This window comes from Pelophylax lessonae, assembly GCF_965119305.1.
Source record: "Pelophylax lessonae genome assembly, chromosome: 6".
In the NCBI taxonomy this organism is placed as follows: domain Eukaryota; kingdom Metazoa; phylum Chordata; class Amphibia; order Anura; family Ranidae; genus Pelophylax; species Pelophylax lessonae.
The window spans coordinates 42,608,116-42,632,649 of NC_138773.1; the positions used below are offsets into that span (position 1 = coordinate 42,608,116).

The 24,534-nt window shown below is 46.6% G+C and overlaps 1 protein-coding gene across 1 annotated transcript in view; it reads left to right on the plus strand.

Annotated features, from left to right (window-relative positions):
* Positions 1-8,560: 8,560 nt before the first annotated feature.
* The window catches only part of LOC309558549 (uncharacterized protein), a 40,897-nt gene continuing 24,923 nt past the window's right edge, over positions 8,561-24,534 (plus strand). The window contains exons 1-6 of the mRNA XM_082261628.1: positions 8,561-8,684; positions 11,049-11,284; positions 15,058-15,307; positions 17,018-17,208; positions 20,792-20,967; positions 24,507-24,523. Of these exons, the coding sequence (XP_082117754.1) occupies positions 8,645-8,684; positions 11,049-11,284; positions 15,058-15,307; positions 17,018-17,208; positions 20,792-20,967; positions 24,507-24,523 (910 nt within the window). The 5' untranslated portion in view covers positions 8,561-8,644. The remainder of the gene's footprint in view (positions 8,685-11,048; positions 11,285-15,057; positions 15,308-17,017; positions 17,209-20,791; positions 20,968-24,506; positions 24,524-24,534) is intronic.

Here is a 24,534-nt window from a genome sequence, read left to right on the forward strand (position 1 = left end):
ATAAATTTCGTTTGGGTACGGCGTCGCACGACCGCGCAATTGTCAGTTGAAGTCGCACAGCGCCGAATCGCAAAAAGTGGCCTGGACGGAAGACAGCAAAATCCTTCGGTGGTAAAGTGGTTAAACAGCATTGATATTGTACAGGTGTGGTATTATAAAAGCTCTGCAATGTCATCTTTGCCTCTCCCTTGAGTTTTTTTCCTGTCTTGTATATGCAGCGCACTGCACTGCTCTCCCGGCTTTATTTATTTCCAAGGGCCTTACTTTCCCATAATGACAGAGCATAAAACGCGCGTTGATGAAGGATGGCAGAGAACTCACCAGAAGACCAATTCACAGTAACAGCTTTATCCAAATAGGATGGCTGATGCATGTTTTTGCACTGCACTTCCAGGAGGGGATGTTGCCCTCTAACGTCTGGCACATCAAGTGTCTTTGCCTTTTTATAACTTAGTTGCCTTTACAGAATACTTTAATAATCCCAAAGAGAAATTGGGAAATTGTTGAAGATCCTATGGATGGGAAAGTGGACTTCATACCAGATGCAGCCCAGTACGTTTTTATTCTGCAGAAAGAACGCATGGGCAGTGTTTAATTTGGATTCCAATGACCTAGTTCACACCAGTGCAGTGCATTCTAGTGTGGTCAACAAAGTAAAATATGTTACATTGTTTCTGTATTGAACACATCTGGGAAGTGGCATTGAGAACACATTGGAATGCATCATAAATACTCATGCAGAAACACGTCTGGAACTCAGAAATTGTGGTGATTTGGCCATCAGGCTTATAGAGAATCTATACAGTGACAGGTTTTTCCTGTCAACCAGCAACATCGATCACTTCAATTTATAAACTGTTTAGAAATGGCATTAAATTCAAGACTGGAAGCTACAAGATTTGGAACAGTTTCTGGAGGAGTTGAACCTGGCAGATGGCTTCTGGTTGATAGATCTAGTACAAGCCTGGCACACTCAGTCCCAGCCATGAGAGCATTGAGATTACTCCACTGGAGGGCAGATATAAAGTCCACACAAGCCTTCAACATTTCCTATAGTAAGAGGTTATTTTTTGGTCAACCGCTGAACAACGCAATTAGCAAACGACTGGAAGAAAAGTCGGGACTGTGGCCACAGACTAGTAAGAGGAGGCAGCCATCTTTCACTCAAGCCTATTGAACTACAGAAGGGTGCAGGAGGCCAAATCCTATAGGACAGGCTGTAGATTTAACAGATCACAGTGGAGGTGACTCTAAGTTGCTTTTTTCATGAAATCAAGTCCTGAGCAAGTTGCGAAGATGGCTGAAAGGTCTTTTGAAGGTGCGCTCAGATAGTCTCTTCCAGGGGAGGGCTGGCAGCCTTAAGCCTGGGGGGCAAGTCCGGTCAAGTGGCCCGCTGAACTACCGAATCAACTCACCATCCATGCCCAGCTTTTTAGTGGGACTGCGACATTGCGACGGACAAATCTGACACATAGTGACACTTTTTGGGGACCAGTGACACTAATACAGTGATCAGTGCTAAAAAATGCACTGCTACTGTATAAATGACGATGGCAGAAAAGGGGTTAACACTAGGGGTGATCAAGGGGTTAAGTTTGCTCCTAGGGAATGCTTTCTTACTGTGTGGGGGATGGATGTACTAGAGAAAATAAAAAGATCTGTGTTTCAGCTCAGCTGAAACACAGAACTCCATCTTCCCGTGACAGAACAGCCGTCTGCCTTGTTTACAAAGGCAGACCGCCGTTCTGTCATTCTCCTGCATGATCGCAGGTGACCTGCTGATTGGCTCCCTCTGTGTCGCGTCCCCTAGAACCCGTGCACAAAATCACGCATCGGTATGTGATTTTGCACAGCTAGGCCGCCCTGCCACACTATATATGCGGTGGGCGGTCTGGAAGTGGTTAAGCTGGATGAATGGGTCCTGTAGTCCTGCACTAGTTGGGGGATCGGGGGTGGGTGACACATGCTGAGCTCTGAGGGGCTTATGCTGGGACCTGTAGTCCTTCACTTTTGGGGGGATTACATCCCCAAAAGCAAAGGACTGCAAGTCCCAGCATGAACCCTGGCTGAGATCTACACATGTGACCTCCTCCTTTGCGGCCAGCTTACGCTCCCATGACACAAGGGGGAGCCCTAGGGGACCTCAGGGACCCAATACCTTTAAAGAGGTTGTAAACCCATGAAACTATTTTTTTTTTTTTTTGCTGCAACCTGAAAGAGAAACCCATAATGAGCTAGTATGCATCGCATACTAGCTCATTATGAAATACTTACCTTAGAACGAGCCCCCGCCGTGCTGCCCGCTTACCTGTATGACGGGCGACATGTCCAGTCACCCGTCTTCCGGGATTGCGGCATCCGGCCATCTGATTGGCCAGAGCCGCGGGAGCCGACGGTCACGGCACCGGACTCTGAAGAAACGGCACCAGCGGCCGTTCCTTCAGAGCGCATGCGCCAGTGACGTCACTGGCTGCATGTCAGGTAAATATCTCTTTAAAGAGGAAGTAAACCCTCCTCTGACACTTTTACCTATAGGTGATCCTATGATAAGGCTTACCTATAGGTAGTGTAAATATCTCCTAAACATGCATCGTTTAGGAGATATTTACCTTACATGCAGCCAGTGACGTTACTGGCGCATGCGCTCTGAAGGACCGGCCGCTGGTGCCATTTCTTCAGAGTCCCGTGCCGTGACCGTCGGCTCCCGCGCTCGTGCGCGGGAGTGACGTCACCGCGGCTCCGGGCCAATCAGATGGCCGGATGCCGCGATCCTGGAGGACAGGAGACTGGACATGTCGCCTGTCATCCAGCTAAACGGGCGGCACGGCGGGGGCTCATTCTAAAGTAAGTATTTCATAATGAGCTAGTATGCGATGCATACTAGCTCATTATGTCTCTCTTGCAGGGTCAAAAAGAACAAAAAAAAAAAAAGGGTTTACAACCTCTTTAACTGGACTGTATACAGCATGTATATTGATGTATAGCTGCTCCTGGCTGTAAATACTTGTCTCATACCTGTATAATACAGGTATATAGTGCCAGGAACAGCTATACATCAATATACATGCTGTATACAGTGCCAGGGGGAAAGTACAGGGAAAAAATGTCCACATCATGTCACTTTTTTTTGGTCACTCACTGGCTGCTCTTCTCCGAGTGACAGTGCCAGGGGGAAAGTACAGGGAATTAAAAATGTCCACATGTCACTTTTTTTTTTTTTCACTCACTGGCTGCCGCTGCTCTTCTCCAGTCCCGACCACCTCACAGACACTGTCCACCGCACCACAGCAGGTAACTTCACTAGATTTAATGTGGATTGCCGCTGACCCGCCGCTGTTGCCCGTTGCAGACTTGCAGTTTACTAGGCCAGGCCAGCCACCTCTTCTGCATCGGCCCCACGTTGATGGGATGGAGGGAGGAGCCGGAGGTGGGAGGGGCCGGGCGGCTGGGGCCAGTGATCGGCGCGGAGGACGGCCGACGGTGCTTTGCATGATGGGTCTCCTCTCCTCTCTGCTCTGGAGACCGCTACGTCACTGGTTGCTAGACGCTAAGCGGCCGGTGATCTAGCAACCAGGTCTCCAGGGCAGGGCCAGGGCAGGAAGTGACAGCGTGTCTGTTACTGTGACTTACTGACTAGCAGCGACATACCGTACCGACGGACGGCGGGACTGACCCCAAACTGAGCGGCCTTTTCTGAGGGGGATTAGACCGGCCCGGGGGGAAATTGCCACCTTGCCCCCCGGGCCAGCCCGCCTCTGGTCTCTTCCAGTTGGGGCCAGGAGGCCTGAGTGAAGTTAATGATTGTAGCCTCATTTTGGAGGGGTTGGACAGCACTCCTCAAAGACCAGTGGGTCAAGACAGTTAGGTGGGAGTACAATGGAGAATTCCAAAGTTGACCACTGAATCCATTTCATTCATGACCAACAGATCTCAGAAGAGAAAACGTTTGCAAGATTATGTTAAAAGAATTTATACTGCTACAAGACCATCATCCCAGGGATGCCAGGAACATAGAAACATCTGGGTGCTTTTCTCCCCAGTTTTTCTAGTACGTAAGGCAGGAGCCTCTGGTCAATTTTCAGTTTTAAGGAATCAAATGTGTACATGCAAACCAGGAGGTTCAAGATGGAGGCCATGCAGACAGTCACAGGGATAGTTCAGTTGGAGAACCAGTTAGTGTCAATAGACCTGCCGACTCCTCATACTTCCAGGTACCGATCAATGCCTAGCACCAGAGGCATGTTGGATTTGCGGCGGCCAGATGTCACTTCCAGTTCAGGTGTTTGCCTTTTACAGAATTGTCACAGCCCCAGGAATCTTTTTAAGATCTTGTGGGCAATGGTGGTACCTTGGGCCAGGTGGCTCATGAGGGCATTGCAATTTGATAGGATAGGCCAGGAAAGGAAAATTATGGTGAGTATGATAACAATTTTCTGTTTTCCCTATAAGTGAAAACACACACACCCAACAAATCAATCCAATAAAGTCCTAATAATCTTTAGGCATCGTCCCTAGGTCTTTTGGTGTGGGGGCATGCACACCTTGTTTTGAATTTGATTATATTACCAAAAAGAGGGACAAATAATTCATATATAAGAGGCCATTGTTCAATTGAGATTCATACATTTAGGCAAAAATGTTTCTGCTACATTTCTTTAGTAAAAAGAGCCCAAATCAGTGTATATATTTTAGTTTGTAGGAAAGGCAGGGGAGGACTGGGGCAGGGGGGCAATTGCCCCCTGGGCCGCTATGATGCTCCGTAAAAAGGCTGCACCGCTTCTGCTACAGACATGCCTAAATGATTCTTGGTGAAGAGAAGTAAAAAGTCCCCATGCTGACCTACTGAGTGTGGGTTGAAGACAAGGACAGAGAGCAGCCCCCCCCCCCAGCATGGATTGTGTAAACTGTGTCTGAGCAGAGGCCGGCCTAATGCCCCACTGAAGACTCTCCTCCCCTGGTCAGCCCCAACCAACTGTCCCAGCTCCCCCCCGACCTCCCCCTCCGGGCCAGGTTGAGAACAGTGATTCAGCCAGTGAGTAGAGAGTACTGGGAGTGGAGATTCAGCCTGGAATGAGGGTGAGCAGGAGGACAGGAAGAGGGAGAGTGGGAATGGGGTCGAGTCGCTGCACCATGGACCTCTTGTTTGTACTCGCCCCCTGGGCTGAAAGTTGCCAGTCTGCCCCTAAGGAAAGGTCTAGTTATAGAGTCTACAAATATGGTATATATCTGAAAATCGATCAGTCTCATTTCTTGAGACCAGAAAAAACCAGGACAGTACTAACACCCCCCCAAATTACCCCTTTTTGGAAAGTTGACAGCCCAAGGTATTTAGTAAGAGGCACAATGAGTTTTTTAAAGTTGTAATTTTTTTGTCACAATTTTTTTGAAAAATTAAGAAATTAACCAGTTCCGGACCGCCCACGGCAAATATATACTGCGGCTACGCAAAATCCGTATAGGTACGTGATGTGCACTCGCGGGTCAGAGGCGCGCATGCATCCGCCGTTTCCGCAGTGACCTGATTCTAAATCTAAGTTCACCCTTTCACAAAAAATTAAAAAAAGGCACAATAACTCCAAATATCCTGACCCTCCTCCCTCAGGAACTCACTGCATATAGCCTCATGCTGCCAGTGTTGTGGTCCATGCACTGTGCACTGCAATGCTCAGCCCCAAATTGAGTATCAAATCGGATACTCGCAATAGAAAGTGCTCAATGGTCAGCTTGACTTTGTTGACCTGTGAGAAGCGCTTTACTCTGGGACATCTTAGCTGGAAAAAAAAGCCTTAGATGTGCTTCATCTGCGTCAGCACGGTAACATGACTGTGCTGAGCAATAAGTGCTTGCCATTACAAGCTTTACGATGGCTACTTAGTTTGAGGTGTGTATTACAGTGCACAGACCGCTACACCCAGGGGAGGACTGGGCCAGGGGGCAGGGGGGCAATTGCCCCCCGGGCCGCTCTGGTGCTCCATCAAAAGGCTTCTGCCACAGACATGCCCTAAGGATTCCTGGTGAAGAGAAGTACTAAGTGCTGACCTACTAAGTGTGGGGTGAAGACAAGGACAGAGCGCACACCTCCCCACCAGCATGAATGGTGTAAACTGTGTCTGAGCAGAGGCCAGTTCAATGCCCCACTGGAGACTCTCCTCTCCCAGGCAGTCCCGACTGAGCTGTCCCAGCTCCCCCCAACTGCTGACCAGATTGGGAACCCGGATTCGGCCAGTGAGTAGAGAGTACCTGGAGCGGAGCTTCAGCCTTGAATGGGGGTCAGGAGGAGGACAGGAAGAGTGAGAGTGGGAGGGGGCCGAGTCGCTGCACCATGGGCCTCTGGTATGTACTTGCCCCCTGGGCTGAAAGTTGCCAGTCAGCCCCTGGCTACACCAGCAGCACAGAGCCTCGTGGCTACTATGGGTCTAGAGGGGTCACTTGGATTTTTCTTGAACAGGTGAATTTACCCTCAAAAGCAGAACTCTCTCCTCATTTTGCAGCAAAAATATCCTCAAATGTGAACGTGTGGGGTAGTAGGGTGGTAGTCATATCCTCCATGTTTCCCTACCTGTTGGGCGCCAAGCAAGGGTCACACGAGAGGCCTACCCTGGGGTGGGTCCTTCTGGGCTACATTAGGCACTTGAGATAGGGTCACTGCCTTAAACATGGGGTATCTTTATTTGCACAGACAACTGATCTCTAATAAGCTTTTTCAATGTAATATACACCACCATGGTTATGGATACATTTAGGAGGGACATAAAGCGTCAATGCTCTCCTCACCTGTCCAGAGTATCACAGCTACCTCACTCCCAGAAATGGTATGGAATCCATGTATGGACTTTTTGCGTGCACCTCACCTAACTCTTTCTCTTCAATACCTGTGTACAGGCTGGGGACCTCTGCTGCGCTAATCTGCTGCCAATGCTATGGAAAATGGACCTGCTCACGAAGAGCGTGCCAATAACTCCTCCTGCTAGAAGCTATTCTTCTTATGACAGGCTGCTAGAGAAACCTTTGTTACCCGTGGTAACAACTTGTATCCTCACACTGTATTAACTCTTCTACTAATGTATTCATACCCAAATGTGCTTGGTTGACCCAAGCTGTGTGCCAGTTACTGGCATAAAACCCTTTGAGGAACTTCAGTCCTGGAAAAAGGCAAAAATTGAACAGCTTTACTTGAATAATGTGGCATAACAAATAAACAAAGGCAACAGTCTTCCCCTAAGCTACTCCCTAACTCAGGCTTGTGGCTGCCCCAGCATACCTGCACAGAAGAGAGTTCATGATGGCAAAATCCAGGATTGGCATCTTCACAGTGGACCGCAAGTCCCAGCAATCCCCTTAGGCTGCAGAAGGATCCCGGGGATGGATGTACATTAGCTGACGTCCCAGTCTTCTTCCAGGCATATCCTGCAGGCCAACAGGGCAGAGTCCGGTAACAGCAGCAACCTTGGACTTTCAGTACCCCTTTTTTCGGCCTCAGGTCCGGACCCCTGTCCCTTGTTTATAAACACACAGAACTAAGGGGTCAGACTCAGGAAAGCTTGCCAATAACAAAACTGGAAACACATTTAACAGGAACCCTCCTGGTTGGGGCAGTATAAACTCTACCTGCCTACAAATGGAGTCAAGAAATTTGTACTTTAACTTACCATGATGTCAATACTTATCTGCAAACTTTTGATGTCTCTCTAATCACAGGGAGGAGGGATCTGTAAGGTGTCCTTAGTCATATCCCTCGGGCAATTAATGGATGTTCTATGATGCTTTGACACAGAGCCTTGGGAGGGTTTATAGGCAGTGCTCATTGGCTGAGCAGGACTAGATCATAATCCAGCAGGTGCATTTATGGGCAGATAAAGACTTAAGGGGATCTATAGGAAATAACCCACCTACTCTATCTATGACATCAGGACTACAGACTAAGCACTATGAGGGGTTGATACACCACTGACCACCCTGTGCTGTGGGGAGGGCATTGGCTGCTAGTTGTATGAATTGGAGCAGCAGGGCCAGGGGCATTATTTAACCAACCTTGATGGATGGATTGATAGGTGGTAATGGTTAAATAAAGCAGATCATGTTTCAGGTAAACCACAAGATTGCCATTGTTCACCTACATTTATGGTCTTTCATGGAGTTCAACTTGCATTTATTTTTTTTTGTAATTTTTACTTCATGAACAGATAATCCTAAATTACACACATTGAAACCTTTCATGTCTTAACATATAGAACCAAGCCCGTTGATTGTTTGCTTCAGTAATTTATAATCCTTCTTTTTTGCCCGTCAATCTCATCACCTCAACAATAACGTTACGGAAGAGCGCTGCATCTTAACCACGAAGGCTCTGATTGGCTGGCGGGCTTCCACAGGTAAAACACTGCACCCTGGATTGTGTGCACAGGGATCAAACAATAATTGCCTATGGAATCAGAGAACAAAACACTGCATTCCGGGCAGATCTGGATCTGGAGATCTGGACCAGCTTCAACTTTTTGGCCTGGGAAATGTTTGCGTTGCTGAGTCACATGGGCAGCATGAATAGAAAAGTGAGAGAAGGAGTGGGCACCCTAATTTTATATAAAGCTGAGGGTTCTTTGTCTTCTGGTAAATTTATTACCACTCGCCTCTTATCTCATTCGCCATGGCTGGAAAGGAAATCATCGTGGTTTTTGGGGCCACTGGTAAGTAAATGACTGAATGTCGCAACAGCATAGAGGCTCAGTGATTAGCACTGTTAGCCTGTAGGGCTGTTACTATGTAGGTTAATCTACAATCTACCTTAACCTCATAGTACAGCGTTTAGCACAATCTGGAGAGTTAAACCATTAGACAGTCTCTTTGGTCATTATGGGACTCTATTAGTGCAATCTCTGCACACCTGTTGAGGGTCTTCCACTCTCGTTGACAGTTTTTTTTATTATGGAGAATGCAAAAGGTGGAGCTGGAACACATAAAAATGGGTAGGAACAAGCAAAACTTCCAAGTGGTCAGGAATTATGGCAGGGAGAGCTTGCTGTTGGAGAACCCAAGACGGTCTTTCTTAACAGGGCTCCTCTAGAGCAGGGGTCTCCAAACTTTACAAGCACAGGGCCAGTTTACTGTCCTTCAAGCTTTAGAAGAGCTGGACTGTGGCCAGTGGGAGTAGAGGTTTTAATTGGAATAGGAATAGTGCCCTATTGTTGATACCAATTAGAAGAATAGTTTCCTATTAATTGTGTCAGTAGGGGGAATAGTACTCTGTCATTAATATCAGTTGATGGAATAGTGCCTCAAGGGCCAGATAAACATAAACAAAGGGCCACATCCAGCGCCCAATCCACAGTTTGGAGATCACTGTTCTAGAGGCTGCTAGTGGTTCCTTGAATAATCATTAATGTAACCACTAGGGTAAAGGATATTTTACCTCCAATGGTCCACCATTGTGAAGACATTCGTCCACTGACCGTTAATGCAAGCTATGGGGGCAGGAGGAGTAAAAGATATTGATAGGAGATGCCCCTTGGCTCTTTGACCATAAATGTAAGAAACCCTACTTTGCTGACCTACAATATAAGTGGGACCCTTCTTCATTGACCACCAATCTAAGGAGATGTAAAGGGGGGGGGGACTTCTCCACTGACCATTAAAGTAAAGGATAGTCTTCCTCCAGCTATCCACCAATATGAGATGCCCCTTGGCTCTTTGACCATAAATGTAAGAAGCCCTACTCTTCTGACCTACAATATAAGTGGGACCCTTCTTCACTGACCACCAATCTAAGGAGATGTAAAGGGGGGCTTCTCCACTGACCATTAAAGTAAAGGATAGTCTTCCTCCAGCTGTCCACCAATATGAGATGCCCCTTGGCTCTTTGACCATCAATGTAAAAAGCCCTACTCTGCTGACCTACAATATAAGTGGGGCCCTTCTTCATTGACCACCAATCTAATGAGATGTAAAGGGGGGGGGGGGGTGCTTCTCCACTGACCATTAAAGTAAAGGATAGTCTTCCTCCAGCTGTCCACCAATATGAGATGCCCCTTGGCTCTTTGACCATAAATGTAAGAAGCCCTACTCTGCTGACCTACAATTTAAGTGGGACCCTTCTTCATTGACCACCAATCTAAGGAGATGTAAAGGGGGGGGCTTCTCCACTGACCATTAAAGTAAAGGATAGTCTTCCTCCAGCTGTCCACCAATATGAGATGTCCCTTGGCTCATTGATCATAAACATAAAAATAAGAAGTCCTTCTCTGCTGACCTACAATATAAGTGGGACTTTTCTCCACTGACTGCCAATCTAAGGATATGTAAGGAGGAGGTCTCCACTGATTACTAAAATAAAATATATTCCTATAGTAATGAGAGATGTCTCTCAGCTCATTGACTATAAATGTAAGAGGCCCTTTTTTGCTGATCTACAATGTAAGTGGGACACTTCTCCACTGACGACCAATCCAAGGAGACATTTCTCCACTGACCCTCAATGAAGGGGGGCATTTAGCTCTATTTCTCTTTCTGGTCAGTATAATTATTTGTTTTTAACTTAAATTTCATTATTAGAGAGAGCAGTTTTTAGACCGCATTCACATTGATCCGACTTGGACCGCGACTTGTCAGCCTGACAAGTCGTGGTCCATCACGCTCCCATTGTGTAGTACAGGAGACGTTCTAATAGGAGCGACACAAGTCGCTCCGACTTAGAAAAAGGGTCCTGTACTACTTCGGGGCGACCTGGAGGCGACTTGCATAGACATTAATTTTATGATGTCAGTGCAAATCGCGCCGACTTCACAGGTCGCCCCCTAAGTCGGAGCGACCTAGTGTGAACCGAGACTTAGGATTAACGCTACAACGTACTGACCGTGCTAATGTACTGTGAATAGCAGATATAATAACTATTAATAGGCGTTCCCTAAAACATTAAAATTATTTAAGGGTTCCTCTGTGGTGAAAAGGTTGAGAAACGCTGATCCAAGATAAATAAGAAGTCAAGGGATGTCTCTGTACACCAAACTTGTCTTATAACCAAGATATTAAATAATTAGGGTCACTTTCTCTTGCAGGTGCCCAGGGTAATTCGGTGGCTTGTGCTCTACTGGAAGACTGCACCTTTGCGGTCAGGGCAGTGACCCGGGACCCCAGCAAACCAGCTGCTGCAAAGCTAAAGCAAGCCGGGGCAGAGGTGGTAGCTGGGGATCTGGACAATGAGAAGAGTTTGGAAGCCGCACTAAAAGGAGCTCATGGAGCTTTTGTGGTCACCAATGCATCGGACCACGACCATACCAAGGAAATCACCCAGGTAAATACTAACAGGAATTGCAATATTATACCACAAAGTACTACTGCAATATACACTGGAAAGAGTTCAGGAAAGGGATACTGAAACAGCTAGTTTCCTGGCTGTCTCTGGCTTTAGGTTAGAGATTTGAAAAATACATGTACTATTTTAATGCCAACATTGCTTATATTGCACCAGGCATTTAGTCTATCCTTTAGTTTATTGTTTGGGTTATTTTAAGTGCTAATATAAGTAAGAGTAGAGGTGATTACGCATATGTCTACTGGCAGGGGCTGACTGGCACCTTTTGGCCCAGGGGAAAAGTACAGTCCATAGGCCCCCTTTTCACTCTCCCTCTTCCCTGCCTCCTTCTGACCCCCATTCCAGGCTCATGCTTTGCTCCAGGTACTCTCTACCCACCAGACGAATCTGGGTTCCCAACCTGGCCAGCAGGGGGCGGTTGGGGGGAGCTGGGACAGCTCGGTTGGGGCTGACCAGGGGAGGGTCTCCAATGGAGCATGGAACCGGCTTCTGCTCATACACAGTTGACACAGTTTACACCATCCATGCTGGGAAGGAGGGGGGGTATCTGCACTCTGTCCTTGTCTTCATCCCGCACTCAGTAGGTCAGCAATGGGGACTTTTTACTTCTATTCACCAGGAATTCTTTATGCATGTCTGTGGCAGAAGTGGTGCAGCCTTTTTACAGGGCATCAGAGCGGCGCAGGGCGCAATTGCCCCCCTGCCCCCTGGCCCAGTCCTCCCCTGCCTACTGGGGGGTCTATTTATTAATGTTTTCACCCAAGATACACACAGCTTTCTCTTAACCACAGTGGCTAAGTGGTTAGCACTTCTGTCTATCAACCCTAGGATCGTTGGTTCAAATCCTAACCACGGCACTACCTGCACAGGCTTTGCATGTTTTCATTGTGTCTGCGTGGGTTTCCTCCCACACTCCAAGGTCACGCTGGTAGGTTAATTGCTTCCTGTCTAAATTGGCCCTACAATGGGAGTTAGGGACCTTAGATTGTAAGCCCCTTGAGGGTAGGGACTGATGTGAATATACAGGTGCATCTCCGAAAATTAGAATATCATCAAAAAGTTAATTTATTTCAGTAATTTAATTCAAAAAGTGAAACTCGTTCTTTATATAGATGTGTTACACACAGAGTGATGTACTTCAAGCATTTCTTTTTTTAATGTTGATGATTATGGCTTACAGCTAGTGAAAACCCAAAATTTGGTATCTCAAAAAAAAAGAATATTACATAAGACCAATAAAAAAAAAAGTATTTTTAATACAGAAATGTTGGCATGCAGAAAAGTATGTCCATGTACAGTATAGTATGCACTCAATACTTGGTCGGGGCTCCTTTTGCACAAATTATTGCATTAATTAGGCATGGCATGGAGGCAGGGCCCGGTGCAAGGATTTTTTACACCCTAGGCGAAACCTCATTTTGACACCCCTTGGCCCCGCCCCTAACCCCACCTCCCTTGCCCTGCCCATGTATTCCCCTACCTTTTTAATGGGGGAGGGGGAATGAGGGGGGGGGAGGCGAAGAGGGAGGAAGGGAGGGAAACCAGTATACCTGTTTTACATGTAAATTATATGAAAACCAGTATATTTATAATAAGAAGGAAACAAGGCATGAAGAAAAGGAGGCATAGTATGATGAAGGAAGTCAAGCAAGGCATGAAGAAGGAGGCTAAGGCATCATGCCATGCCTCCTTCTTCATCTTGCCTTGCCTCCTTCTTCATGCCTTGCCTCCTTCATGTCTTGCCTCCTTCTTCATGCCTTGCCTCCTTCATGTCTTGCCTCCTTCTTCATGCCTTGCCTCCTTCATGTCTTGCCTCCTTCTTCATGCCTTGCCTCCTTCATGCCTTACCTCCTTCTTCATGCCTTGCCTCCTTCATGCCTTACCTCCTTCTTCATGCCTTGCCTCCTTCATGTCTTGCCTCCTTCTTTATGTCTTGCCTCCTTCATGCCTTACCTCCTTCTTCATGCCTTGCCTCCTTCATGTCTTGCCTCCTTCTTCATGCCTTGCCTCCTTCATGTCTTGCCCCCTTCTTCATGCCTTGCCTCCTTCATGTCTTGCCTCCTTCTTCATGCCTTGCCTCCTTCATGTCTTGCCTCCTTCATCATGCCTTGCCTCCTTCATGCCTTACCTCCTTCTTCATGCCTTGCCTCCTTCATGCCTTACCTCCTTCTTCATGCCTTGCCTACTTCATGCCGTGCCTCCTTCATGTCTTGCCTCCTTCTTCATGCCTTGCCTCCTTTTTCATACCTTGCCGCATGGCATGAAGAAGGAAACAAGGCATGAAGAAGGATACAAGGCATGAAGAAGGAGGCATGGCATGATTAGGTGGCTTGGCTACCTAGGAAGAGGTGTTGAAGGTTACAGGGTGACCCATCTTAGGTTACCTCTGTGTTCTTCATTTCTGCTGCCTACAATCACATGCTGGTCCGGTCCCATCCCCACCTCTCATCAGCATGTGGAAGGATTCTAGGCAGGGGACTGACATGAATGCTGCAGGTATCAGAATGCAGTGGCGCCCTGTTCAGCCAATCGCGATGCGTAATGGCTCCTCCTGTCACAGGCGGAGTGCAATATCACAGGTTGCTTTGATAGCGGCCTTCAGCTCATCTGCATTGTTGGGTGTGGTGTCTCTCATCTTCCTCTTGACAATACCCCACAGATTCTCTATGGGGTTTAGGTCAGGCGAGTTTGCTGGCCAATCAAGCACAGTGATACCATGATCATGTGACCAGGTATTGGTAGTTTTGGCAGTGTGGGCGGTGCCAAGTACTGCTGGAAAATGAAATCAGCATCTCCATAAAGCTGGTCAGCAGAGGGAAGAATGAAGGGCTCTAGAATTTCCTGGTAGAGGGCTGCGCTGACTTTGGACTTTGACTTTGGACTAAAACACAGTGGACCAACACCAGCAGATGACATGGCTCCCCAAGCCCAGTGATAATGCTTGAAATATATCACTCTGTGTGTAACACATCTATATAAAATATATGAGATTCACTTTTTTGAATTGAATTACTGAAATAAATTAACTTTTTGATGATCTTCTAATATTATGAGACACACTTGTAGATGTAAAGAGATGTGTAAGTTGATAGTGCTATATGAGTACCTGTAATGAATAGCCAGACATTTTTTAATGGAATCTTATGTGACAAATGTGTAAATCTTGGCTGAAAACAATGGTAAGCTCAAACTGGAAGAGGGAGAAGCAGCTCAAGCAGCCAATTAGTTGTGCCAGCAAGGAGCCAGTTGATAGGAGGAGTGAGCAAAGTGACAGAGTGATGAGCTCATCAGTCTGCTGCTTCTCTTTTTATGGTCCATTCACAGGTTGGACCTGTAAGTGTCACTCAACTGCAGCAGATATAAATCAGGTCTCCTCTCCTGTCGGACAGGGCTGTGCTGTGTGGCAGAGCTGTGTTAATCTCAGGACTGGATGGAAAGAAAGACAAATCCTTTGGCAGGTGAATCAGCTCCCATATTTGTAATTCATCTGTGTATTTAGCTGTTTGTTTGAAGTTCAATTGATCCTTGGCATTTGGTTGTGACATGGGTGTGTCCCTTATCTAAATATTCTGTGCTAAGATTTCTCTTCTCCAATCTCAGCAGGTTGAGAGGTAAAAATGGCGTTGTGTGTTTTTTTTTCTTCCTTGGAATATTACTTCTGGTCGGACTGACCATATAAGAGACCTGTGATCTCAGACGTCAGTCTATTTCCCCCGTACTTTGAGGAACTGTTTTGTCCTCTTCTCTCCTAGGGAAAATTGGTGGCCGATCTCGCCAAGCGCTTAGGCCTGAAGCACGTGGTTTACAGCGGTCTTGAGAACGTGAAAAAGCTGACAGGGGGAAAACTGGGCGTCCATCATTTTGATGGCAAAGGAGAAGTGGAGGAATATTTCCGACATGTTGGATGTCACTTTACCAGCGTGAGGCTTTCCTTCTACTATGAGAACTTCCTCGGCGATTATAAGCCGCATAAGTGCGCAGATGGGAAATCCTATGTTTTAAGTAGGTGGCTGAGAATGTTATTTTTTTTATCTATCTATCTATCTATCTATCTATCTATCTATCTATCTATCTATCTATCTATCTATCACACACACACAGTATATACAGTATATATTTTTTGTATGATGGAGGACAGTGTGTTTTTATAACAAGATTAGCTACTATGTAAGAGGCAGCGGTGGTGGTAGGGGGAGGATGGCACCACCACTGCCATAGATCCCACCCCCCTCAGCACCACCGCTGCCACTGATCCCACCCCCCTCACCACTGCCACTGATCCCACCCCCTTCACCACCAGCCCTGCCACTGATCCCATCCCCCTCACCACCACTGCCACAGATTCCAACCCCCCTCACCACCGCTGCCACAGATCCCACCCCCCTCACCACCACCACTGCTGCCACAAATCCCACCCCTCTCACCACCACTGCCACAGATCCCACCCCCTCACCACCACTACCATAGATCCCACCCCCCTCAGCATCACCGCTGCCACTTATCCCACCTCCCCACCACCACCGCTGCCACTGATCCCATCCCCTTCACCACCAGCCCTGCCACTGATCCCACCCCCTCTCACCACCACCGCTGCCACTGATCCCACCCCTCTCACCACCACCGCTGCCACTGATCCCATCCCCCTCGCCACCACCGCTGCCACTGATCCCATCCCCCTCGCCACCACCGCTGCCACTGATCCCATCCCCCTCGCCACCACCGCTGCCACTGATCCCATCCCCCTCACCACCACCACTGCCACTGATCCTAACCCCCTCACCACCAGCACTGCTGCCACTGATCCCCAGCCCCCTCACCACCGCTGCCATGGATCCCACCCCTCTCACCACCACCACTGATCCCACCCCTCTCACCACCACCACCACCATGGCTGCCACTGATCCCACCCCCCCTTACCACCACCACCACTGCCCCTGATCCCCCCTCCCTCACTACCACCACCACTGCCATGGATCCCACCCCTCTCACCACCACCACTGCCATGGATCCTACCCCCCTCAAAAAAACACTGCAAGTTTAGAAAACTATCTGTTGTCCTTCCCACTAGCTCTTAATTTCATGTGGTGAGATGAAAGCCCTGCCTAAGCTTCACTGAAATTCCTGGCACTTAAGGTTGGGTTCACACTGATGCGAATCCCCACATCCAATTCACGTTGACATAAGACTGTGACCGGCTCTCAATGGAGCCGGTTCACACAGCTCCGGGGCGGCCATAGTCCGCACTGGAAAAGGGTCCTGTGCGTCTTTAGCTCTGTTCCAGGTGCAAATTCAGGCAAAAATTCAGACCTGAAATGGAGAACGGGGGTGCACTGGACTCCTGCTGGGACCCACGGCCGCAGCTAGTGTGAACTTAGCCTCTAACCAAATTTTATTTACATAGACAAAAGGGAATAAGGAATAAAAAATCATCTATTCAGCTGTTAAGGGTTTTCAGGAGAGAGAGAGATAGATTTATTCAATAAGCCAAAGAACAATGCCTTTATTAAAATGGTATCTAACTGGATGCGGTTAGCTTCTGCAGTGGGAAGAAGCTCTGCAGGGGCGGGGACTTAATGAACAACTGTAAGTAGAACTGAAAATGTTAAGTCATATCAATACTGGAAAAAAAACAAAAAGCAAGGGAAGGGAGAAAGAGAGAGGGACACCACCTGAATAAAGCTGAAATTACATTTTTATCTATGTTGATATTAGACCTCCCGATGGGTGACGTCCCCCTGGATGGAATCTCGGTAAAGGATTTAGGTCCATGTGTTGTCAGCATTCTGAAGCATCCATCCCACTATAACGGGAAGAATATCGGACTCAGCGCAGAGAAGTTAACAGTGGCACAATATGCGCATATTATGTCTGAAGTCACTGGAAAGACCATCAAAGATGCCAAGGTAACGATCGGTTTACATGAAATAATAGCCTTTGGTTACAGATTTCCAGTAATTTACGCAATGCTCTAAACTGTGCTAATAATAGTAAGCCTTATCTGTACTGATTCTTCTCATCCCTTGCATACCAGCTGAAATTTCCAATTAGGAACAAAGATGATTGACACAAATTCCTGTCATTTTGACTCTTTCATACATTTATTTACGGACAGTCAGGGTCAACTTCCTACGTGGCTAGCATATGCAAGTATGACACTTTATAGTCAATGACTTCATTATCTGTTTAAAGTAATATTTATACAATTTTAAAAAAAAAAGATTTTTACAATAAGCCTTGTGGTATAGTAAAATTAAAAATTTAAGTGGGGCACACACTATAAGAAAATCGGATGAACGATCGTCCGATTTTCCTCGTTGTTTCACAGCAAGTCGGAACCCGATGAACGAAAATTCTCGTACGACAAAGGTTTTTTTTTTTTTGTTTATTATTTCTGGTCATTCGCTGTCTTTCTTTTCTGATTTTTCTTGTACAAAAATCATACGAAAAAACATTAAACGAAAATTGTTCGTTTTCTTCCATACAAGAAAAATTTTGGAGTTTGTCTCTTCGAGAATTTTTTCTACAAAAATTCAGAATCTGCTGTGGAAAGTTGTGTACACACTATACGAAAATTGTACGAAAATTCTTTGGACGAAAATGTTCATCCGATTTTCTTATTGTGTGAACGAGCCTTTAGAGACAGTGATTGGAAGCAGGGCCGGGACAAGGCTGCCCTGGACACTGTGATATCATGTGAAGTAGGGGGGTGGGCACCACAAGGAGATTGGGGGGGGGATTTGTGTTGGAAGGGGGCATTTGTGGGGGTGGCGGGGGTAAGTATTGTTCTAGGAGGGGATGTTAGGACTAGAGTGCTAAAAAGTGGTGATTTAGGGGGATTTGTGTTGGGAGGGGGGATGAGGGAAGAAGATTTATGATAGGAGGAAGGATTTGGGGGGGGGGGGGGTATTTGTGCTGGGAGGGGGGAGTTGAAGAGGAGGGAAGATGATGTGTACTTGAAGGGGAAATTGTAGGTGTAGAAGGGCCATTGGAACTGGGGGCATTTGAGGGATGGGGCAGGGGGAGATTAGTGCTGAGCAGGGTTAATTCAGCAGGGGATGGATTAGGGAGCAAGCATGCAGATTAGTGCTCAGTGTTTTTGTGGGGGGGTTTTTCTGACACATATTGTTCAAAGGAGGGGGGCGCAGTTTGGCATGTTCGCCCTGGGCTCTAGATGACCTTGTCCCGGCACTGATTGGAAGGTAAAGAGAAATAGGCTACTAAGGGAGGCTAGAGTCCCAAAGGTCTTCCACCTGGTTCCTGGGTTGTCCAATCATTGGTTATCAGTGTGAGGGAACATGTGTTGAGTGTTATATAACATCATGTTAGAGAAGGTGGGGAACATCCGTTGAATAACATCAAAGAAAGATCAAGGTCTCCCCCTGTAGTTGGTCTAGAAGGCGGAGCCAAGAAGGTGTGACCTCATGGGTCCCAAAAGAAGGGTCTGTGGGCTACAGAGATTGTAAAGGCAGAAGGTTTTTCTTATTTTAATGCATTAAGATAAAAAAAAAAACCTTCTGTGTGCAACAGCCCCCCTCATACTTAACTGAGCCCATCTTTTTCCAGGGATGTTGCAGGAGTGTCTAAGTTGCCTGGGACTCCCCTCCTCATTCGCTGAGACAGCAGCGTGGTGCGATTAGCTCCCACTGTTGTCAATCAAAATAATTCAGCCAATCAGGAGAGAGAGGGGCGGGGCCAGGTCGTGGCTCCGTGTCTGAATCGATACAGGGAGCTGTGACTTGGCTTGGGTGCCCCCATGGCAAGCTGATTGCTGTGGGGGCACTCATCAGGAGGGAGGGGCCAGGAGAGCCAGCCTTAAGGGAGCATTAAAGGACCCGAGAAGCAGAAGATCGGGGCTGCTCTGTGCAAAACCATCTGCACAGAAGTAAGTATAACATGTTTGTTTAAAAAAAAAAAGGAACTCTATGGGTTGGTAGCAGGGCCGGCCCTAACATGGGTCCCACTGGGTCCATTGGACCCAGGCAGAACTTTGAGAGGGACAGCAAATTGATGCCCAAGATTTATTTTATTCCCAGCAGTTTTATGTCATCAGTTTGCGGGTTATTGGTGGCATTTGTAGGAGAGTAGTCTAAAAGGCTACCTATAGCGCTTGCTTTAAGTTAATATAAATATACAGTGTTAAATTAATATTCCACAATAGACAATAATACATATAAAAATATAATGTTTGAACTCAAAATATTCCAATAAATCCTTAGTGAATTTTCAGTGAAAGTTCCAATAAATATGTGGGAAAAACATATATGCAGAAATTTTTTTTTTTTTTTTGTGCAAAAAAAAATAGATACAAAAAAATATATTTATAAGTTATGATTCTTCTGTGCAAAACTTCTTGAATAAAGTGCAGGTGCTCAGTGCAATAGTGAATCCAAATGGCAAAGGTAAGATTCGATCACTCACCAAACGTTGTGGGTCATGTGTGCCTTATAGCACCAAGACCTATCAGACTTGTCTAGCCCTCCAGGCTATAAACGATCTCTTTATCTTGCTTCTAGGCCGGTGAAGTGATGAGGTCCCCCTCCGTCTCCTCTCCCCATATATTGGTGGCATTTCCCCATCTCATACTGCCGTCCATAGTGCAAACTGATGAGTATGAGGGGGCAGAGGGTCTCCTCCGGGGAACGTTCCTTATGCGATTGTGGTGTGCGCAATGACGTCGGACATTCAGACAAACAAAATAATACTGGAATTTGTTGCTTGGAATTGAACATAATGTTATGTCCTATAATTGTGCATGTAGACAAGGTGCTGTTGCATATAAAATCTGACTTCCTGATGAATTTATTTTAGTTTTAATTATCATGATATAAAATAAAATTGTGTGGGCCTTTTGGTGGGCATGATTTATTTTTTTGGGGGGCAGCATTTAATTTTTGGACCCAGGCAGCACAATGTCTTGGGCCAGCCCTGCTTGGTAGGACGGAGAGGGTCCAGGAGGATAAGAATTAGTTCCAGTGGCAGCCCATCCATTGGGGACGCAGGGGCGCCACCCCCCCTATCCATGCGTCCGGCCTCCTAATCTACATGCAGGACGCCGGACGCATGGATTCCAATGGGGTTTTTTTTTTTTTTTGAAGCACGTGATTAGAGCCAGAGGCTCTAATAGGCTTCAAAAATGGGTGGGCTGGGGGGCGCAGAGCACTGCGCCCTGAACCCACCCAGTTGTGTGACAATAGCTCATGATGAATATTCGCTATTGCCACACTGATTCTTCTCCTGGCCAATCAGGAAGCGGGTCCTGAGACCCATTTCCCGATTGTCCGAAAGGAAAAGCCATGCTATTGGCCAAGGAGCAGAGGAGGAGGAGGAGGAGGGAAGAGACTGAGGGGGAAGTCGCCGCTGCCTGCCCAGTGTGGGCTGGAGCTGGTGTGGTCCGGGGGGTGGGGGTATGGTGTGGTCCGTCTGCTGCCCCCCCGGCCCATGGAGCACCACCACTGATTAGATCCTAATCTTTTATTGCCCCTTCAGATCCACCCTGATGATTTCGAGAAGCGCATCGCCCATGGAGCAAAGCACATGGCTGACATGTTTCGGTTCTACATGATGCGACCAGAACGGGACGTGGAAGCGACCCACAAGCTCAACCCCAAGGTCAAGGCTTTCCGCCCTTGGATGGAGGAAAACAAGGCTGCATTCTGTAAAGAGTGAAAACAATGGAAAATATTTTTTTTTAATAAACCGTGAGCCAGATGTATTATTGGTCGTTCCATGGTCTGTATCTAATATCTAACAGGCATAGTTGGATCCATACTTGGATATTGACATGCCAGAAGAGGGAAAAAGAGTAGAATGTAGAGAAATATTCCCACACTTGACTATGCTATATTTATTATTGAATGGAGTTTATCTTTATGTATATGATTTTAATGAATATATCAAAGGGCCAATCCACTAAAACGTGATAATATCGTTGAAAGACCCGAGGCATCTTCAGGTCCTTTATGTACAGGGAGGGGACTACAGTATAAAGATCTCCCCAAAGCCAATCACACACATCATGGTCTTGTACAATCACCATTAGATTTACCAAAAACTGTGTGATGCAATAGCCCATCTGATTGGCTATCAATGGAATTGATTATTGGAGTAGGCTCTCACTCTACTAAATCTAACGCCAGCCACACCAGTTGTGCACAGCTGCTTTTATACAATAAAATTATAGTAGGAGGATCAGACTTTTAATTATTATCCAATCAGGGAGGTCCTCGCACTACATAGTTGTGTAGAAAGTTCAAAGAGACCCTGTCATTAAAGCAGTATTAAACCCAAAACAAAAAATGAAATATATTGCAGCTTACCAATCATTAGATGTGGTGGCTGCATTTGTTTTCTTTTCTTTGGACTTTTTTGGACCACCAAACCTGTAACACACCTCCTGTATTAGAGTGCCCCCACTCTGGATGAAGAAGCGCAGAGGACACCTTTGGACAGCAGCATTGTCAGTCTGAGGGGTGTGTTAGATGTAGTAGCAGATTTGAATACACTTACAATTTGAAGCTGAACTCCAGCTCACACATTATACTCAGTTACAGAAAACTGTTTTTTTTCTCTTTTGGTATTAAAGGTTTTCCATAAATAAATAAAAACTGATCATTTGAAGCACCCTTGCCAGTGTTAAAAGTGGTTGTACACCCACTTTTATAACTTTTACCTATAGGTAAGCCTTTAATAAGACTTACCTATAGGTACTGTAAATATCTCCTAAACCGTTTAGGAGATATTTACATTGCATGCAGCCGATGACGTAATCGGCGCATGTGCTTTGAAGAAACGGCCGCCTGTGTTGTTTCTTCAGAGCCCTGTGCCGTGACCGGCAGCTCCCACGCACATGCGCGAGAGTGACGTCACCGCGGCTCCGGCCAGTAATGCAGCCAGAGTCCGCAGACCCAGAAGGAAGACGGGCAAAGATGGATGCGGGTGTCAGGGTGAGGAATAGAAGAATAATCCCCCTCTGCTGGTGTTAGTGGAAGGCATGGTGCCTCATCATTGGTGTCAGTGTGAGGAATAGAAGAATAATCCCCCTCTGTTGGTGTCAGTGGAAGGCATGGTGTCTCATCATTGGTGTCAGTGTAACACGATGCCTTCCACTGACACCAACAGAGGGGGATTATTCTTCTATTCCTCACACTGACACCAATGATGAGGCACCATGTCTTCCACTGACACCAACAGAGGGGGATTATTCTTCTTTTCCTCCCACTGACACCAATTATGAGACACCATGCCTTCCATTGACACCAACAGAGGGGGATTATTCTTCTATTCCTCACACTGACACCAAAGATGAGGCACCATGTCTTCCACTGACACCAACAGAGGGGGATTATTCTTCTTTTCCTCCCACTGACACCAATGATGAGACACCATGCCTTCCACTGACACCAACAGAGGGGGATTATTCTTCTTTTCCTCCCACTGACACCAATGATGAGACACAATGCCTTCCATTGACACCAACAGAGGGGGATTATTCTTCTATTCCTCACACTGACACCAATAATAAGACACCATGCCTTCCATTGACACCAACAGAGGGGGGATTATTCTTCTATTCCTCCCACTGACACCAATGATGAAACACCATGCATTCCACTGTCACCAACAGAGGGGGATTATACTTCTATTCCTCCCACTGACACCAATGATGAGACACCATGCCTTCCACTGACACCAACAGAGGGGGGTTATTCTTCTATTCCTCCTACTAACACCAATGATGAGACACCATGCCTTCCATTGACACCAACAGAGGGGAATTATTCTTCTATTCCTCACACTGACACCAATAATAAGACACCATGCCTTCCACTAACACCAACAGGGGGGGGATTATTCTTCTATTCCTCCCACTGACACCAATGATGAGACACCATGCCTTCCACTGACACCAACAGGGGGGATTATTTATTTTTTTTCTGCAAACACAAACCCATTATTCTTCTACTCCTCCCAATGATGAGACACCATGCCTTCCACCAACAGAGGGGGATTATTCTTCTATTCCTCCCACTGACACCAATGATGAGACACCATGCCTTCCAATGACACCAACAGAGGGGGATTATTCTTCTATTCCTCCCACTGACACCAAGCCTTCCAATGACACCAACAGAGGGGGGTTATTCTTCTATTCCTCCAACTTACAACAATGATGAGACACCATGCCTTCCACTGACACCAACAGAGGTGACCATAGGTGCTATGCAGGGACGAGCTCGGGCGTGTTCGAGTTCGTACGTGCCGCTGCACAGATCGGGAAATGTCTCACTACCTGTGATTAGTGGAGTGCAGTGTCGACTTCCTGGCGGGATCGGGCACAAACGAACTTGACCACAGAGCCTTAGGCATTGTTTAATCCCACTGATGCAAGGGAGTTTTCTACTTCCACTGCCCACAGTCCAGCCCCCCTAAAGTCTGATGGACAATAAACTAGCCCTTTATTTAGAAAGTTTTGACAACCCTGATCTAGTAACAAAGTAAAGTCCTGATAAGGCATCTCCATAAAAGTGATAGGTGATGCATGTGCCATTATTGCCTGTTGGCTTACCTAGTTGGCATCAGACCAGGGAAGGATGTTGGCTTCATAGTCTGCAAAGAGGTGCATTCAGGCATGGTCCTGCTTTCCTACAATGTAATAAACTGGTAAGGGGTCTTCTGGATTCAATTACAAGCTGACTATGCAGAGTGCAGCAAATCGACAACATGCGGCAAGCATCCAATAACCACAGGTGGTCCATATTTGCACCAAATCACAGTCTTGGTAATCCAATCAGCTCATCACTAGTTTTTAGTGCTGTTTCCACCTGCTTTAGAGTCTCACCTCTTCCTTTGCATGGCTAGAGGCAAAAGCTAAACTTTCTTCAAACTCCTAATCCTAGTTTCTAGTAAATACATGACAGCTTGTAAAAAACCCAAACAATGGGAGCCGGTGTACACCTTACATTTGTAGGATGTCAGCATGAGTCAGCAAGGATATGACTTGCAAGACTAGATATTAATGCAGAGAATTTGCAACTGCCTTTTTCAGCATTTGATTGGATAACTGGTAAATGCAGGAAGTTATGATTGGCTGCTTGAGCTATAGACAAAGCCTACAGAGAATACACCCAACAGGAATGTCGCCACTGAATGAAAAGATCATTTTTTTCATCTACAACCTAAACAAATCCTTTTTCCACTATAGTCCCTTATCTGGGAGAGGTGTGCTGTGC